The sequence below is a fragment of the Arvicanthis niloticus genome, chromosome 21, assembly GCF_011762505.2.
Source record: "Arvicanthis niloticus isolate mArvNil1 chromosome 21, mArvNil1.pat.X, whole genome shotgun sequence".
In the NCBI taxonomy this organism is placed as follows: Eukaryota; Metazoa; Chordata; class Mammalia; order Rodentia; family Muridae; genus Arvicanthis; species Arvicanthis niloticus.
The window spans coordinates 522,889-540,273 of record NC_047678.1 but is presented as its reverse complement, the minus strand read 5'-3'; the positions used below and the strand labels follow the sequence as shown (position 1 = coordinate 540,273).

The 17,385-nt window shown below is 37.7% G+C and overlaps 1 protein-coding gene across 1 annotated transcript in view; it reads right to left on the bottom strand.

The window, feature by feature from the left end:
* Cd109 (CD109 molecule) overlaps positions 1-17,385 on the bottom strand; it is a 93,023-nt gene that overhangs the window by 48,320 nt on the left and 27,318 nt on the right. The window contains exons 5-16 of the mRNA XM_034484065.2: positions 17,220-17,259; positions 13,911-13,995; positions 11,956-12,052; positions 11,285-11,444; positions 10,567-10,676; positions 7,389-7,604; positions 6,259-6,360; positions 6,108-6,170; positions 4,450-4,626; positions 2,302-2,454; positions 587-661; positions 108-168 (exon numbers count right to left, since the gene is read on the bottom strand). Coding sequence (XP_034339956.1) covers positions 108-168; positions 587-661; positions 2,302-2,454; positions 4,450-4,626; positions 6,108-6,170; positions 6,259-6,360; positions 7,389-7,604; positions 10,567-10,676; positions 11,285-11,444; positions 11,956-12,052; positions 13,911-13,995; positions 17,220-17,259 — 1,339 coding nt within the window. The remainder of the gene's footprint in view (positions 1-107; positions 169-586; positions 662-2,301; positions 2,455-4,449; positions 4,627-6,107; positions 6,171-6,258; positions 6,361-7,388; positions 7,605-10,566; positions 10,677-11,284; positions 11,445-11,955; positions 12,053-13,910; positions 13,996-17,219; positions 17,260-17,385) is intronic.

Sequence of the window (17,385 nt, the reverse complement as noted above, 5' to 3'; positions counted from 1 at the left end):
AGTACAACTAGTTAAGCATGTAAAATACAACTAGCTAAGCATGTAAAATACAACTAGCTAAGCATGTAAAACACAACTAGCTAAGCATGTTCTAAGGCTTTACTCACAAACTTCATCAATGTTATCTCTTATAAGGTTTGCATCTGTAAACACCCAGAGACCACATTCCTAGAAAAGAAAAAGTTAGTTAAAAAATGTTAACTAAAATAAAATTAAAATCAAAGTTTAAATGTTCTCTAATCATAGAGAAGGTAGCGTGCATGCATGTATGTATGTGTGTGTGTTTAATTCCTCCTTTCTCCTCTCACACAGTCATAAAAACAGCCTTCTCAAAGTCAAATATAATAATATTTTAAAAGTGTGGTTAATGACAGTTCCACTAATCTAACAGCGAATGAGTGGATTTTTCCATTGGTTTTTAAAACTGAAAGGATGTATTTCTCTACTCTGATTAGATATATGAAGCAGTGAATTCCAGTCATACCTCCAGTAGAGGTTAGTCTACATTATGATAAGTAATTAGAAAATGGTTTATAATAGTAAAAGACACTAATATCTTTTCAGACTATCATTCAACTATACATACCTGAAATACGGCGAAGGAGTTCATAAACATGCCTAGATAATATTCTGTGTTATAAAGTTCCAGTTCATGGACCATCTGCACAGAAGATAAGACACCATGAATGGAGTTGCATCCATCCTTCCTCCACAACACTTTTCTTAGAAGTAACGCAGTATGCAGTACTCATGCTCCCTCAACTTGAAAATAGCACAAATCAAGGAACCACAAATAAACAGATGATTATCACATTCAACCAACCACAATTAAAGTTCTTATTTGAAATTATGTTTACACTGCTCAGTAATACAGAGTTCCTTATAAGTATAGACTTAAGGATTTCCTGAGAGGAACCGAAGTGTCACAGACTCACGTGATCAACACATAGAGGTCAGCACTGAAGTTTACTCTTAGCAGAAACAAGCAGGCTAAAGAGAAGAGGGTTAACACACATTCCATAAGAAGCCAGTCACTTAAATTCACAAAGGAGTAAATATAAGCTACTAATATTCAGAAAACTGCTCAGCTTCATTGGTAATCAAAGCATCAGAATTGCACCAGTTGGAGTTTTTTTAAAAATGGGATACTTGCAGGTATTAGTTTAGCGACCCAACTGTGTTTAAGGATACTGCTAGTAGGAATGGGCAAAACGATTGATAAAGGCTCTTTCTCTTTTCCTCAAAATCAGAATCAGACCCAGGAAGTCTACACCTAGATATATACTTATAAGAACTGAAAGCAAAGACTCAGAGGGTGTTTCTATACCAATGTTCACTGCAGCAACATTCACAACAGTCAGAAAGTTAGAAGACGAGAGCCATGTGACAGAAGAATGGCAAAGTCACTTCTAGAACTTAAAATCAGCACAAGAAAGCCAGGTGTGGTTACACATGCTTATAACCTTGGAGGCTGAGGCAGGAGAACCATGAGTTTGAGAACAGTCTGTGTCATATAGTAAGAATCTGTCTGAAGTAATAATAATAAAGGTAGGTGACAGTGGGGCACACCTTTAATCCCAGCACTTGGGAGACAGAGGCATGCAGATCTCTATGAGTTTGAGATCAGCTTGGTCTACAGAGCTAGTTTGGGGACAACCAAGAACACACAAAACAACGCTGTCTCAAAAAAACTAGTAATAATAATTAATAATAAAACAAATAACCATAGCATGTACCTCAGTGGCCTAGCATGGAATAATGTCCTAGGTTGAATTTCTAAGATCACATACACACACACATACACACACTTCATAGAATTCAAAAGTGCTCAGAAAAAAAAAAAACTGTCATCAAATCCTAGAACTAGAGAAAATGTAAATTAATATTAAAACAAATTAAAATTTTTAAAGCACAGTAAATATACATAAAGAATACAAGGAATATATATTATATATAAGTATATATATATTAGCAATACATATAATTAAATATACAAAAAAAGATTCAAGGAAGTATTTGTAATATATATAACTAGTAATAAGAGCAAAAATTAAGATTTGAAAGGTAATAATAGATATTAAAAATAATAATAAATACCAAAAAAGTAAATTTAAAATATACGTGTACTTCCGTTTAACTCATACTAGAAGGCAGCTACTTTCCTTTTAAAGGCTTTTCTATTATTACCTGTTACTATTCAGAAGGACTAATGAATTTGCTTTAAATCTTTAAGGTAATGTAATAGTTACTTTTTTTGTTTTAACAATCCTTTTCACACAAACAAGAGAAAATTAAACTCACGTTTTCCATTGTGATATCGTTGGAGTTGTCCATCAACTTCACACTTTTGTCAACAGCTACAATCCCCACCAGGGAGTTGGACTGTGTCACGGAGACCCTGAGGGAGACCTTATCCGATGGCTTGACTCTAGGTTTACTCCAAAACAGCTTTACCTAAGAAAAGGAGACGGTAAAACGAACTTAGTTAATTTTCTCCAGATCAAATGGCTCAAAACCCATTGATCAAACCTCTGCCTTGGTCCATGGATAATTCCAAAAACCAGACACAATTTTCCCTAAGGAACTGAATTTTACTCTAAACTCCGACATGTTTGCAATCCATGAAACATCTCCATGTGGTATAAGCACCAATTACCCTTCACCTCTCTACCTTGTTCCCCTCCTTTCTCCATTTTTTAGTTCTCAGTCCTCAGGCTAAACACAGGACAGTCATATCTAAAATCCCTGGGGAAGCCCACTGTCTAAATGAAGAGGCAGAAAGGAAAGCTACTGTAGGTCCCAGCAATCCTCAGCTCCCTCTGCTGTCCCCATGGCTCCTTGAGTTTCATCTGTCTTTATGTTACAGTAACCCTGATCCAACTACCACTTCATAAAGACCACTTCTCTACTATAAGGGAAAGTTCCATGTCATCCAGCTCAATCCTAAAAGCAAACTGCACCCTGGATTACACTGCTCAACCAAGAAGTTCGCTCTAAGTGACTGAACTATTAATAAGGCTGGCTTCCTCCCCTATGTGGTCCCTAACTGATCTTTCACTTTAGTCTTTTTAATCATCACTATATAAAGATCAGAGAAAGTATCTTTTTGAAAATAAAATTGAAATTTTCTATTTAATTTGTTAAAAAGTATTTCTTGAAAACATCCTTTAATATACTCTGCTTCCCCAGCGTGGGTAATCTTACACCCTGCACTTAGCTTCACACCTGGTCCCTTAGAGATGTGTCTCCTTATTTAAGCATCCATAATTCCTTTCTAAAAATCACCCATTTAACATGGTTATTATAAGGTGAATCTTTAACAGACACTAAGAAAATATATTGCTACTTCTTTAAAAAAAAAACTTTTCATAAGATTCAAAAATAGAAGTTTATATTCTACTTCGAGAAAGTTAAGGTTGCTCAGGACTGCGCATTTGCCTAGAATGCACAAAGATTAGACTCACTCTCCATCATATAAAAAAGTTAAAACACCTTATTTTAAACAAAAGAAAACAAAAGAGTTGAATACAACCCTTCACCAATTTTAAAGGTAATATTGAGAGCTATACTCTACAAATCACAACACTGAAACTGATTCTGAGGAAAGTCAAGGCAGCGGTGAGACCAACGGCTCCTTCTGACATCTTTAAGCTGATCACACTGGGTTTCTTTTTTTTTTTTTAACATATTTTGTTGTTCTTTTTTCTTTTTTTTTTTTTTTTAAGATTTATTTATTTTTATGTATATAAGTACACTGTAGCTGTCTTCAGACACACCAGAAGAGGGCATCAGATCTCATTATGGATGGTTGTGAGCCACCATGTGGTTGCTGGGAATTGAACTCAGGACCTCTGGAAGAGCAGTCAGTGCTCTTAACCACTGAGCCATCTCTCCAGCCCCACACTGGGTTTCTTGTCAGAGCTGGGTCTGAGGTGTCTCCTGTGCAAGCTGGTTACTCAGGCTAAGAGGTACCCCAATACTGGTGTACTGGAGACAAGGTTCCACCCCAACCCCCAAAAGCGAGACATCAAGATTACTGAAAGTTTGTCACCGTTAGCTTCCATATGATGAAGTAGACAACCCAAAACCCCGCTCTGGTTCCACACACATCTCCAATGGCCCTGTTCTCTACACTGACCTCATTGCCACACTAAGGTCCACACACACATGGTCCATGTCACCACTGGAATTTCAGGCAGAGCAATATTGGCTCAACTATTTTTTTTAAAAATACTAAATAACTTTGATGAATTTGAGTTAAAGTCTTAAAGCCAGGAATCACAGATGACAAATAACAGTAGTGCTTAATACGAAAACATACATCCTCTGGATAGAGGGAATAATACAAGTTTCTAGGCAATGTGGATACTTGATTCTTTTGTAAAGAAATATTACATTTCTCAGATGTCACTACAATGAAGTTTTAAACATCATCACCTTAATTCTTACCTTATTTTTAAAAACAAGCTGAACGGAGATTTTTAGAATATCATTTATAATTTCCCCATCATCTGCAATATAATATGCAATTATACAGGCCTTTGGAACCCAGGAATCTTCTGGTGTTAACGAGAAAATTTTTGAACTTTGTTTGCCTACAGCCACCAACTGTCCCTTTGATATTACCTAAAAAAATAAAAATTAAAAAAAAAGAGAGTGAGTTTTTTCTAAAGATTGTTATATTTCAATATTAAATTTATAATAATTTTTAGGTAAGTTCTTAAATTATATTCACAACCTTTTTACAGGCAAAAATCTGTGATTAGTTTTGAGATAGTTAAATTTCAACAAAAAATAGTTGTGATTGTTAAGACCAGCAAAGAATCAATGAAAAATAAATGATATTGACAAGAAAATCTACATAATTTAAAAAAGAAAATGATATTAAAACAAAGACTAGATTGCAGTACAATTCATGTCATCCCTTACAAATGTTATTTTTACTTCTTTTTTTTTTGCAGTTAGCACATAATATCTGTACATGTTTATGGAATACAGTACAACATTTCGGTGCATTTGTATAATGACTAAATTAAGGTAACTGCTCTATCTAGCCCCTAATGCATTGACGACTCTTTTTAAAGTGTCAGCAGTAATTTTATTATTTGTCCTTTGTCAAATTAGGTAACTCCCAGCAATAAAACATCACTGAGTATTTTTAACATACAAGTGTGAATATCAAAACCTTTTTTCTTCATCTATTGAGACAAGTACATTTTTATATTAATATATTACAATAATGTTTTGGTTTTTTTTAATGATGTGTCTGAATCTGTTTCTGTATGGGGGTTTGTGCATTTAAGTACAGGTACCCACAGAGATCAGAAGCTTCAAATCTCCTGGAGTTAGTTATAGGTGGTTGTGAGCTACATGTCCACTCTGAACTCAGGACTCTGTACATACTCTTAGCCACTGAACCATCACATCAGCCCGACACTGAGCATGGTCTGTGCGATCAGGGCCATTTCTGAGAAAGCCCTAACTTGCACTAACCATTTCTTTATCTTGGAACCTAGCATTTGATGGAAAGAAATACAGAGCTCTAACAGGAGGGCTTGGTTAGCAAACTACAAGGCCAAGGTGGCAAGTTTTATTTTCTTTCTTATATTTCATAATTCTCACCCAGGGATCCATGTTGTCTGTATACTAAAAACTTACATTTTGTTTTGTTCTTGGTAAAAATTTAATTATCTATTTTAAATGAAAATATAAATATAGTCGAAGAAAGAAAACTGATTACACAATAAAAAGAGCAGAGTAATCTATAACAAGTTAGTAAGTCTGAGGAAGACGTAAAGTAAATATTACTTAAGATAGATCTGTAAGAGATCATAAACTTAAAAACTCTGAGAAATTACCACCCTGAGAGGAAGCCAGGTGGGTGAAGGTGCTTGCACGCAAGCCTCATGACTTCAGTTTAACCCTTGGAATCCATGATCGAAAGAATGAACTGACTTTCAAATGTTCTTTCTGACCTCCACATACATGCCATGACACACATGTACCTGCATTCATACATACACATATGCACACATACAGAGAGAGAGAGAGAGAGAGAGAGAGAGAATAGTAAATCAATAAAGAAAACCTTAAAATAAAGAAATTACCATATAGCTTAATTCCTTGAATTCCTTGTTGCCACTAACCATCAAATTAAAAGGTGATCCCACCTAGAAAGAAAATATTAGTTAATATGTACATCCCAATTATAAGAATATCAAATCAGGCTGCAATTCTCAAGTGAGTCACAAACATTACCATTATATGTTCATCGTCAGTTTTAAGCTGGATGTACGTCTTACTAGGAGAGGTGAACATGCTGTGGACCTCCACAGAACTTGCACTATCAAGAAAAGAAGCCTGCAACAGAAGAAACAACACTATAGGTGTTCAGCTTCAGTAAACTGAGAAGGAATGCTAAGTGCTGAACAGTCACGGAAAGTCAGATTCTTTGATTTTTGTTTTCATGCAAAAACACACTCACCAGACATTGTTTCCTCGACATTTTGTATGTCGTACTACACAGAATTTGACAGCTTTAAAATATAAAGGGGGGGCGTGGATCTTTGGCATTGTAGCACAGAAGAAGAAAGCATAGCCCTCACTTAGAAACAAATACTAATAGAAGATGGAATTAAACGTAAAATGGATCCTTTCCTTCTTCCCATATGGAGCTCACACAGAAGCAAGAAACATCACATCTTGCTTGACCCACCAAAAAGAAGAGTCAAAAATCAGCCAGGGCAAGCCTGATGTAGTGTCACATGTCTCTAATGCCAGCACTCAGGAGGCAGAGGCAGGAGGATCTCTGTTGTGAGTTTGAGGCCAGCCTGGTCTGTAAAGCAAGTTCCAGGACAGCCAGAGCTCTTATACAGAGAAACCCTCTCTCAAAAAAAAGGCAAAGGCAGGAGTATCATCGGAGTATCATGAGTTTGAGGGCAGTTTGAACTACACAGTGAGTTCCAAGCCAGGCTGGGCTCAGTGAGGTCCACCAGTTTTGTCCTTACTGAGCTAGAGCTCTGGCTTTGGCAGTGCTGGTACCAAAAGAAAGGCTACAGGAAGCATGGGAATTCCCAAGACAGCCCATGGAGGGAGAGAAAGCTGGGGAAAGGGGATTTCAAATAACTGAAAACCAACCAAGATGAGGGTTTAGGAGAGCCTCTCCATCAAAATCTTCACATTGCTATGCTTTTTGTGGTCCTTAAAATAAAATTACAAGGAAACACCCAAAGTAGAGTTTAGCCACTGCAATCAGTGAGTTCTCACACTTCCCCTACGTGTAAAGCAGAGACGTGCCCACTTCCTGTGCTCTTTGAATTCTGAGGAGGTGTCTCCCACAAAGTTATAATACAATAACACCACTGCTGTGACATGAAACCAGACCATACCTTCAGCTGTAGCTCACTGGAACTGGACATGATTGGGAATTCAACCTTAATCTTTCCATTTTGGGGAATAGTATAATTTATGATCTGGATATAATCCATTTCCTGCTCTCTCTGAGTCCAGGGGCTGTCATTTTTCCTCTGGGCCACTGCTGTGACCAAATTATTTTCTATTTCTTCAGGAGTTAGTTGATTGCCATCAGAGCGGCTGACCTTCACCTAATTGTTAAAACAAAATATTTTAAGAGAGATAATAGGAAAAACAAAAGAGTTAAGCCCAGGTGAATATAGTCTGTACCGTTCTCATAATGCTGGACTTTTGACAGTTATTGGTAGCACCTCAATCCACATTTAGTAACCCTTCTCCAGGAAGCATCTGGTGCCAAGATCACCACCTTAGTCACATGGCTTCCTTGCCTGACACAGCTCTTTTGTGTTATATGCCTCTTTTTGTTCTATTGTAATGGCAGGAGTGACGATATTCTAAATACACACTTGTATCCTGCATTTTGGTTACCAGAGTATTAAAATATGGGACACAAGTCACTGGAGTTTCCCCTCCCCCAGGCATCTCATGCTGAAAGAAAAAAAGGGTCTGCATCAGCCAGAGGGAAAATTTTTCTCCCAGAGTTCCAGCTTTCTAGATACCATATAGGAGGGACAACAGTGGTCTGTTGATGGCTCTGTGCTTTGCCTTGCTACTACTGTTAAGAGGTGCCTAAAGATAGCCTCGCTCTCTCCTTTCTCTCTCCTCTCTCTCTCTCCTCTCTCTCTCTCTCTCTCTCTCTCTCTCTCTCTCTCTCTCTCTCTCTCTCTCTCTCTCTCTCTCTCTGAAGTTATTATAGAGTTTATTATTAAGTTTAAAAAGTTTCCTATGAAAGCTATCTAAGGGGAAAAGTGGAAAGATCCTAAGTGGGGGGAAAGGAAAAAATTCTAGTAAGGGAAAACCTGTGGAGCTAGACAGGTGATGGATGTTTAGCCAGATAATTACTCCTAATGGATATGCATGTAAACATTCTCTGTTGAAAGGTGGACTCTCTTTAAGCCTTCACTTTATAACTCCAACAACTAGCCTGGAGGAACTGGGTCTCTGGATCTCATTGTGCCTCTTCCCCACTGTGGCTGCCCTGAGTAAATCTCCGTTCTGGTTTTCATCATTAGTTTGACTTCTTTAATCAGCTTACTGAGGACAAGCGGCCAAACATAGTCCCTGGGTCACTAGCGATCACCCTGAGTCTGGTGACACTCTGACTCCCTGTCAGCTCCTTGTTCTTTTTCCTTCTTCGAAATTTCTAACACTCAGCTAGCTTAGCTGCATAGTTCTTTGTGTTTACACCCCAAATTCAAAATCCCCATCCTTGCCTTATCCTGAAGCTCCATTTGAGGAATTCCTTACCTGACAGCCAACCACTTCAAGCAGCCATCATGTTTACTAACAACCACAATCCTGACAGACTGACAATCTCAATTTGCCCAACAACCTCCACTCTCTCACTTCATAATTCAGTGAGTACCAAGACCCATATTTCTCTGCCCTTCCTCTTCACCCCCATAGCCACCACCACAGGATGCCTCCTAGTCTCAAACCTGGCTACTACTGCTGTCTTCTCTCAGCCCTGCTACAGTCCCCCTCAAACTACTACTGCTGTCTTCTCTCAGCCCTGCAACAGTCCCCCTCAAACCCTACTCTCACAGCATCACACACAGAAACCCTCAACACATACAAACCCTCACACACACAGACACACATACAAACACACACATAAAGCCTCACACACACACATACAAACACACACACATAAACCCTCACACACACATAGACACACACACACACACACACACACACACACACACCACCCCACTTCCACCCCACCTGTGTTCATAGGCTCCAAATCTCACTGCCTAGAGAGCATAAAGTTCAACCCATCCAGGAGACCCTCTGGAGCACAGGATCGCATAGAGTTTCCTAAGCTTTGCCTCCTGTTAAATCAGGCCAAGTCCTCTGCGGCAAATTTACAGGTCCGGTCACTTTTCTGAATGCACTCTGCTCTTGCCAACCGCAGCTCCTTTTGCATTATCTCATCTTGCTTCCTGCCTCCCACCCATGTGCTCCAACATTTAAGACACTACAAATCTTGTCATCCATCATTCGAGGCTCTGTCTTCCATAAGGCACCCCTTAATGACCTCCATCTCCACCCGCAAAGCCAGCTCCCCCTTCCTGGGTCTCCCATAGCTTCCTAAACACCATGTCCTTCCTACACATGGACAGAATCCACTCAAGATGGAGCATAAATCTGAGCAATGACTAAATGTCCCATAAGTGAAGATGTCATAAAAGAAGGACAGCATTCTGGGTGTTTCCTAGTTTACTTTTTTCAATTTACTCAAATAATAAATATTAATTCTACATTCTCTCTGGAAAAGAGAGTATCCTTGGTGATAATTTTTTAATTCTATATCTTTGATGAAATTAAAATTTAGTCCTTATAAAAATTAACATCGGTGGGCTGGAGAGATGGCTCATTGGTTAAGAGCACTGACTGCTCTTCCAGAGGTCCTGAGTTCAATTCCCAACAACCGCATGGTGGCTCACAACCATACGTAATAGGATCTGATGCCCTCTTCTGGTGTGTATGAGAAGATCAACAGTGTACTCATATACATAAAACAAATAAATAAATCTTTTTTTTAAAATTAACATCAAAGTAAATTTTTTTACAGTCATTTCTTCATTAACAAAAACTTTAGTGTTGTAATCCATATCAAATGAATTGCTAGTTAAGTAAATTTTTGGAAAAAAAATTGGCTGTTTTGAGACTTTTAAAAAAATATATTAGACATAGGTCATTTGAGAGCAATTATCCACATTCATATTTCTTCTTTTTAATTTTCTCTCTTTTTTTTTTTTGTTTTGTGTTTCAAAACAGGGTTTCTCTATGTGGTCCTGGCTGTCCTAGAACTTGCTCTATAGACCAGGATGTTGTTGAATTCCAAGAGATCCACCTGCCTCTGTCTCCCAAGTGCTGGGACGGTTGTGCCACCACCATCCAACCATATTCATATTTCTGAAGAGGAAAAGTAAGCCATCTCCTCTTTTACTTAAAGACACAGAGCATGTGATCTCCCAATCTGCCTCATTTCTCCAGGTCTCATGCTTAGTAATAAATACACCAACTTACAGTGGCTGTGAAGTTGAGAGATGGCTTCAAGACAGTTGTATAATCAAAAATCTCAATGTTGTAATCATGTTGCTTGAAAAACACATTGGTACTTGCCTTTCTTGAGATACCTGTATTAGGAATTGCATCATTTAGGTTGTAAAAGTACTTTTTCACCAGTGGGATGTATCCACCTAAGCTTCTTGCCAAAGGGACTAAAGATATCAGGACACATAAGTCTACTCCTGTTATTGACTATGATCCCAAGAGAAACACAAAAGTTTAGCATACTCTTCTCCCTCGGTGGTGTACACCAGGAGAAGAAAGCACAGACAGGATAGGTTTTATTTGTTGGGTCAACTGAATCAATCTGTTGAAATAGTAATGCAAGGCTCCAAACAACTAACTTTAACATTGTTATTAAAAGAGTAAACTGTCCAGAAAGTGAGGAAAGAAGGAGAAAAGAAAAAAGAGGAAGCCAGCCAGTCTGTTGAAAATGTAGGCCCCCTGTGTGTTTCTCGGGCTAGAAAAACAGAGTTGAAAAGGAGGGAAAATCGAATAGCAGCTATTATCATATGAAGCTGAAGTCCAGGTTTCACTGTTTTATGAAACACTCTACAAGTGTTCAGCATCAAACAAGCTCCCGAGAAAAAGCATTGAATCCCCTCTCTTGAGACTTGCTAACACTGAAAGCAGGTAACAGACAGCAAAAAATTATACCTTCATTGAGGCGACAAACCTGTGAGTGATTCAGTTACAGTAGCTACAATCTCTGCGGGCCCGGGGAAGGATGGATCCATGTGCTCATAACTCCCTTCCGAGAGATCTGTTACCTTTTTCAAATTCATTACCTTTTTCATCTCGTCAGTATTAAAAGAGAAGTTTGCGAATCCATTTATCTGTTTTGTTCAAAAAATCCATTTTACATTTCACTTTAGGAATTCAAATTCTAGAAACAAAACTCACACTCAGTCATGTTGGATAGTTCTTTCTTCTTTCATCTAATGCTAGAAAGTTCTAGATTTTCTTACAGACTTATTTTAGTAAGGCTATACCAAACTTTTTTAGAAAAAAATTAAATTTTCCACACTGTGATCTGAATCATAATTATTTACCACATCTGTGCCGCATTATGTTGAAATGAATATAAACTTTCAATAAGTACCACATTCTCCTGTTGTTCCTGTAATTATTTTCTATTGTCTGTCCCTTAGCCAGCTGGCCTCACATTTGCTAGATGGCTAAATCTGGTCTTGAACTACTTACCCTCCTTTCTCTACCTCCCTGAGGGTTAGAATAATAGGTGTGTGCCACCACACCCCACTGGGTCCTATAGTTTTTTTGTTTTTTTTTTTTTAATTGAGATTGAATTGTCCCTTTTGTAGATTATGAAAGATCTGCAAAAGTTACCTCAATTTTTTTTGTGATATTCGTCTTCTTTCCCCAAAAAGATAAAGGTAAAAATGTAAGTGACAGACTTCCCTTCACTGGCTTTCCATATGTATACCTGAAAACAATTTTTAAAATATTGTATTATTACATTTCAACTCAGTGGTGTCAGAGGAACACGATAAAAAAAAAATCACTTTCAATAAGTATACATTAGCAATTCAATAGAGAACTACATTAAAGTACACCTCTCCTACAATTTAAAAAATAACAAAGGTACAAGTCTACCATGTAGTACCGTTACCCTAGCAGTCAGGAGGCTGAGATGGGACAAGTTCAAGGCCGGCCGGCTTGAGCTACTTCTCGACAATCTGTCCCAAGAAAACATAAAACAACAACAAAAGCACAAAGAACGAAGAACATTCATAACAAATAGTAATTCTTCAGGTTAGGTCTCCAAATGAAACTCTGAATTAAAGCATCTAAAATCAGCTCAAATGCTGCTATTCACGGCCTCCACCCACTGAGAGGACACCAAGGAAGTGTGGACATTATAGAAAGGCACAGCTTCTAAAAAACTAGGAAAAGCTCTCAGCGCTAGAACCCTGGAGTGGCCATCACCTGAATAGACAGTCACACCTGTAAAAATGTTTGGATGTTAATTGAAGTTATAATCACCATAGGCAACACATCCCAGGACACTCCAGGAGGTAGTATCAGACCTTAAACTATAGAGTACCAAATGCATTTATGTCTACCAAAAAAAAATCGATTTTTTTAAGCAAGAAAACTTTAAAAACTAATTTTTTAAGCATCATTTCAAACTCATCTTCTTGTGTCAAACTGAATTCTCTGTCATTTCACAGTCTTAATTTTATTTTCTTAATTACTCCTCATAATGGAGCATTTCTTCACATAAAGGAAATGCGATCTTCAGTAAATCATTTTACTGCCAGAAAGTCTTTTTAAAATGGGTTCTTCCATCTCTAGTTCAAACACTGGGCTAACCCTTAAAGCCAGTTTTGCTCTGCAGTTCAAATTGTAATAGTAAACTGATGTTTCCTGAATCTGTTAATTAGACACAGAAATAACCTCTCCTCTGGGCCAACTCCAAAGCAAATGCAGAATTTTCCAAATTAAGAGAAAGAAAAAATATTCACCTTCAAATATATCATACTTCCAAACAAAAGCAGTGAAGTTAGTGGGGACCTGGCTGGGAACCACAGCATCAAAATCACTCACCCGGGCCCTCGGCACCTAACATGGCCTGTGTCTTGTTAAATATTAATTAAAGGCAAAAAGATTTTATAGATGTTATATTTTAAAGATATTATATTTTAAAATGGTTGTATCATATGATAGTTCAATGTGCTTGAAAATAATAATTTAATGTATTCTCAAAGGCAATTTTATTTTAATTTTGGCTTAAATATGAAGCAGAGGCTACAGAAAGATGACTCGGTGGTTAAGATTTTTTTTTCCCATTCTGAACCATCTTCCTGGCCCCTAAATTCCCAAAGCTTTAGAAACATGACAATGCATTCTATAATCTCCTTACTAAATAGTCTGTGGGAACTATTTTAGGAATGACAGCTTGAAGTAAAGTTACAGATGTAAACCCCTGTGGACATCTGGCCTGTGCTAAATGAAGTATTGCAGACGGTTGATTATTATAGAGTCGAGGTTTTTTTTTTTTTTTTTTTAAAGGAAAATCTTGTACTAGTACTCTTTAGTATGTATGGAGGGTTTTTTTAAGATGTATTTATTTATTTTATGTATGTGAGTACAATGTCACTCAGATCTCATTATAGATGTTTGTGAGCCACCATGTGGTTGCTGGGAATTGAACTCAGGACCTATGGAAGAACAGTCAGTGCTCTTAACCACTGAACTATCTCTCTAGCCCATGTATGGAGGGTTTTGGCGTGCTGTTTCACAATAGTTTAGAGCCATATCAAAAGATAAATGCAACTTACTTTGCTGTAACGCTGCCACTCAGTTTCTTAGACTTCAAAGAACAATAAAGCGGTGTCTGCAGAGTAACTTCAAACTTCGGTAACACTGCAGAGGAAAATCAATCTATTGAAGGAATCTATTTTACCAGCATCTGCAGCTGATGCACACAAATATAAGAGTTGTTCTTGTGAGTTGAATGAAAACTGGTATTTCTTGAACTTGGCTTTATTAGGATCCACGTGTTAACATAAATTAAAAGCCCCTTAATAACAAAATGGTTTTTTGTTTGCTTTTTTAAATTTATTTGTTTATTTACTTATTCATTTGCATGTGTGTGAGCACCAGAGAGTGTGCATGTGCATTCCACGTGTGCAAGAGGAGTCTGCCGAGATGAGGACATGGAGTCCCTAGAACTGCAGTTACAAGTGCTTATAAGCCATTTTGTGGGTGCTAGGAACTAAACCCAGGTCCTCTACAAGAACAGGAAACATTCTTGACAAATGAACCATCTCAACAGCTCCCATAAAATGTTTTGCAATTAATACTACTTTAAATAAAGTACCCTACCACAATAAAAATGTTGTGGTTTGTTTGAGCCTACAGAAATGTTTTTATAATGTCACTGATCAAAGAAACACATGAGACTCCTGTAAGAAACCTCACCATGCAATTTACATAAGATAAATACTAAAAAGGTTCATAAGTCAGTAAAATAACCCAAACCTATGAAGCCAAAGGCACTGAATATACCAGGATACTGATAAACTCTAAACCAGTCTAGAAGGAAGGCTCAAAAAGGTTGCATAGGACAACTATGACCCACCCCCCCCACACACACACACACACCCGCACACCTCTTTAAAGAATCCAAAGACTGTCTATTCAAATACTATAGGCTGCCCACCAATCACCCCACGACTGTACCCCATCAAGAACATGTAAGGCCCATGAAGGGAGGGCCTCACCCAAGCCTCAGGAATTTGTGGCCACCCATTAACTCACAAGACACTGAACTTGATGCAATGAGCAAGAGGTATATTTGATTCAACGAATTGAGGCCACACTTCTAGCCTGTCCTACGCAGAGGCAAGCAATGAAGTACGACCCCCCCCCCCACTTAGAGAAGAGGTAGAGCTTTTAAAAGAAAAACCGCAACCCAGGGAGACGAGGGGGGGAAATCATGATTAAGTATCTATAGAAAGCACCTGTCCAGTGTTCAGCTTCCATGACAGGTTCAAGAAACAGTCACGTTAAGAATCAAACCCTATCCAATTTGTCTTGTGGTCAGTTCTGTTTCTGGTATCCAGGGTGCACGGGCACACTGACCTGAACTCCCAGCTCAAACCCTATTCAATCTATCTTGTCTTGTAGATAGCTAGTTTCTTAGAACCCAGAGTGCAGAACAAGCTGATCTGCACTCATGACTCCATCTGTGGAAGGTTTAAAAATTTTTAACTCTTTCATAACCACCCAGCACCAACACAGTAAAACACACAAAAATTTTGATCATGCCTGCCATGGTGGCTCATCACTTTAATCCCAACACTTGGGAAGCAGAGACAAGTGGATCTCTATGAGTTTGAGGCCAGCCTGGTCTACTTAGCAAGTTCCAAGGAGTGGAGACTACCCAGTGAGATCCTTTCTCAAAAAGATAAAAAACTAAAAAACAAAAAATTCTTCTAGAGCATTGACCAAAGGACATAAAATATGAGCCACACATTTAATTTTCCATTTCTAGTAATCATATTTTTAAAAAGTAAACAGGTAAAATAAATTTTGCAATATTTTTTAACTTGTCTAAATTCTTTTTGCTTTAATATTTAGCCAAAATTTAAAACGTATTATTAATGGACTTTCTTTTTCTTGCACTAAATGTTAGAAATGTGGGATAAATTTTACATGTATAACACATCTTTATTGGAACCAGATATATGTCTGTATCTGTACACCTACATATGGTGAGGGGCTCTGGGTGACACATAAAATTCCAGCTAAGGAGTTGCAGAACTGTATGGCCAGCATAAACTAACAGTAGCTTTTACTCATTTTAATTGGTTGGAAAAAACCAAAAGGGAAATGTATGGTGATGCTTAGTCTCCTGTATGACAGTGGCATCTGCTTATGTGCTGTCTGTGTCCGCTGTTATTCTATAGAGACACAGATGAGCAACTAAAACAAATACTATGGCATACAGAGACCAAAATACTACTTTCAGTTCCATCGCAGGAAAATACTTTGCTGGTCCCTGTTCCAGACCATGACATGGATGAGAAAGTACCATGGAGATAGAGGAGCTGGAATCACAAAGATGTAACAAACTCTGTTTCAGAATTCTTTTGCCCAGATTAAAAGTGATCACAAAGGGTTGCAAAAATCAAATTAAAGGGCTCAAAGACGTTAATTTATCAGCTCTCAAGAGAGGCCTTATGCTTTAAGTCATGTCTGACTTCCCTCTGCCCACCAAGAACAGCCGGCCACTGCTTTCATCTGTATGCTTATAAATGCAATATGGTGCCTGCAGGAAGATGTTTTACCTTAGCTAAATACCCTGTCTTCACTGTGTCGACCAAATAAAGATATATGGAAAGTAACTGAGGTCAATTTGATAATTTTGGTTTTTGTGGACCTGGGAACTGAACCACATCCTCAAGTCCAATGTTCACTATTCAAAGAGTCAAAAAATAATATTTTATAAGTACAGGGGAGCCAGGTGTTTGGGAGGCCAGGGTGAGAAAATAACCATAAATCTGAGGCTAGCCTGCTCTCCAAAGCAAGTTACAGACACATTACACAAAGAGACTCTTTCTCAAAAATAAATAAAATAAAATAAAAACCAAAACAAACAAACAAACAAACCAGACGCTAGAGACACAGCTAAACCTTTAAGGGACTGCCTGTCTTTTCAGAGGTCCCAGGAATCATTCCAAAAACCTACGTGGCAGCTCACAACCATCTGTAGCTTTAGTTCCACGGGCGTCCGACACCCTCTTCTGGCTTCCACAGGCACAGCACACATGTGGTACATGGACATACATGACAGGTAAAACACTCATACACATAAAATAAAAATAAGTAAATCTCAAAAAGAAAAAAAGAAAGAAAAGGGGTCCTAAGAAAAAACTGGCATTGTAGAATGTTAGATGTTGCCTGCTTTCTGCTTTATAATGTAATTTCAGAACATTTGCAAAGGAATGTTTAATTTTAGAATGAATACTAAAGTTATATCCTTATTGAGATTTTTATTTTAAATAACATGTCTCTTGAAAATATTTGTATCTATAGAAAGTAATAAGTGAAAATTTTCCTTCAAAAGAATGAATAACTCTTACCATATTCTAAAACCTGAAAGGACTGGTAATATTGCTGATCCTATTGGGAAAAGAAGACAAAAACAAATACGAGTTAGTTTATCTTACCCTCTTCTCTGAATAAAAGTATTAAGAAAATTAATTTTTAATTGAATTTATAATGATTTAAGAATGAAAACTACTTTTC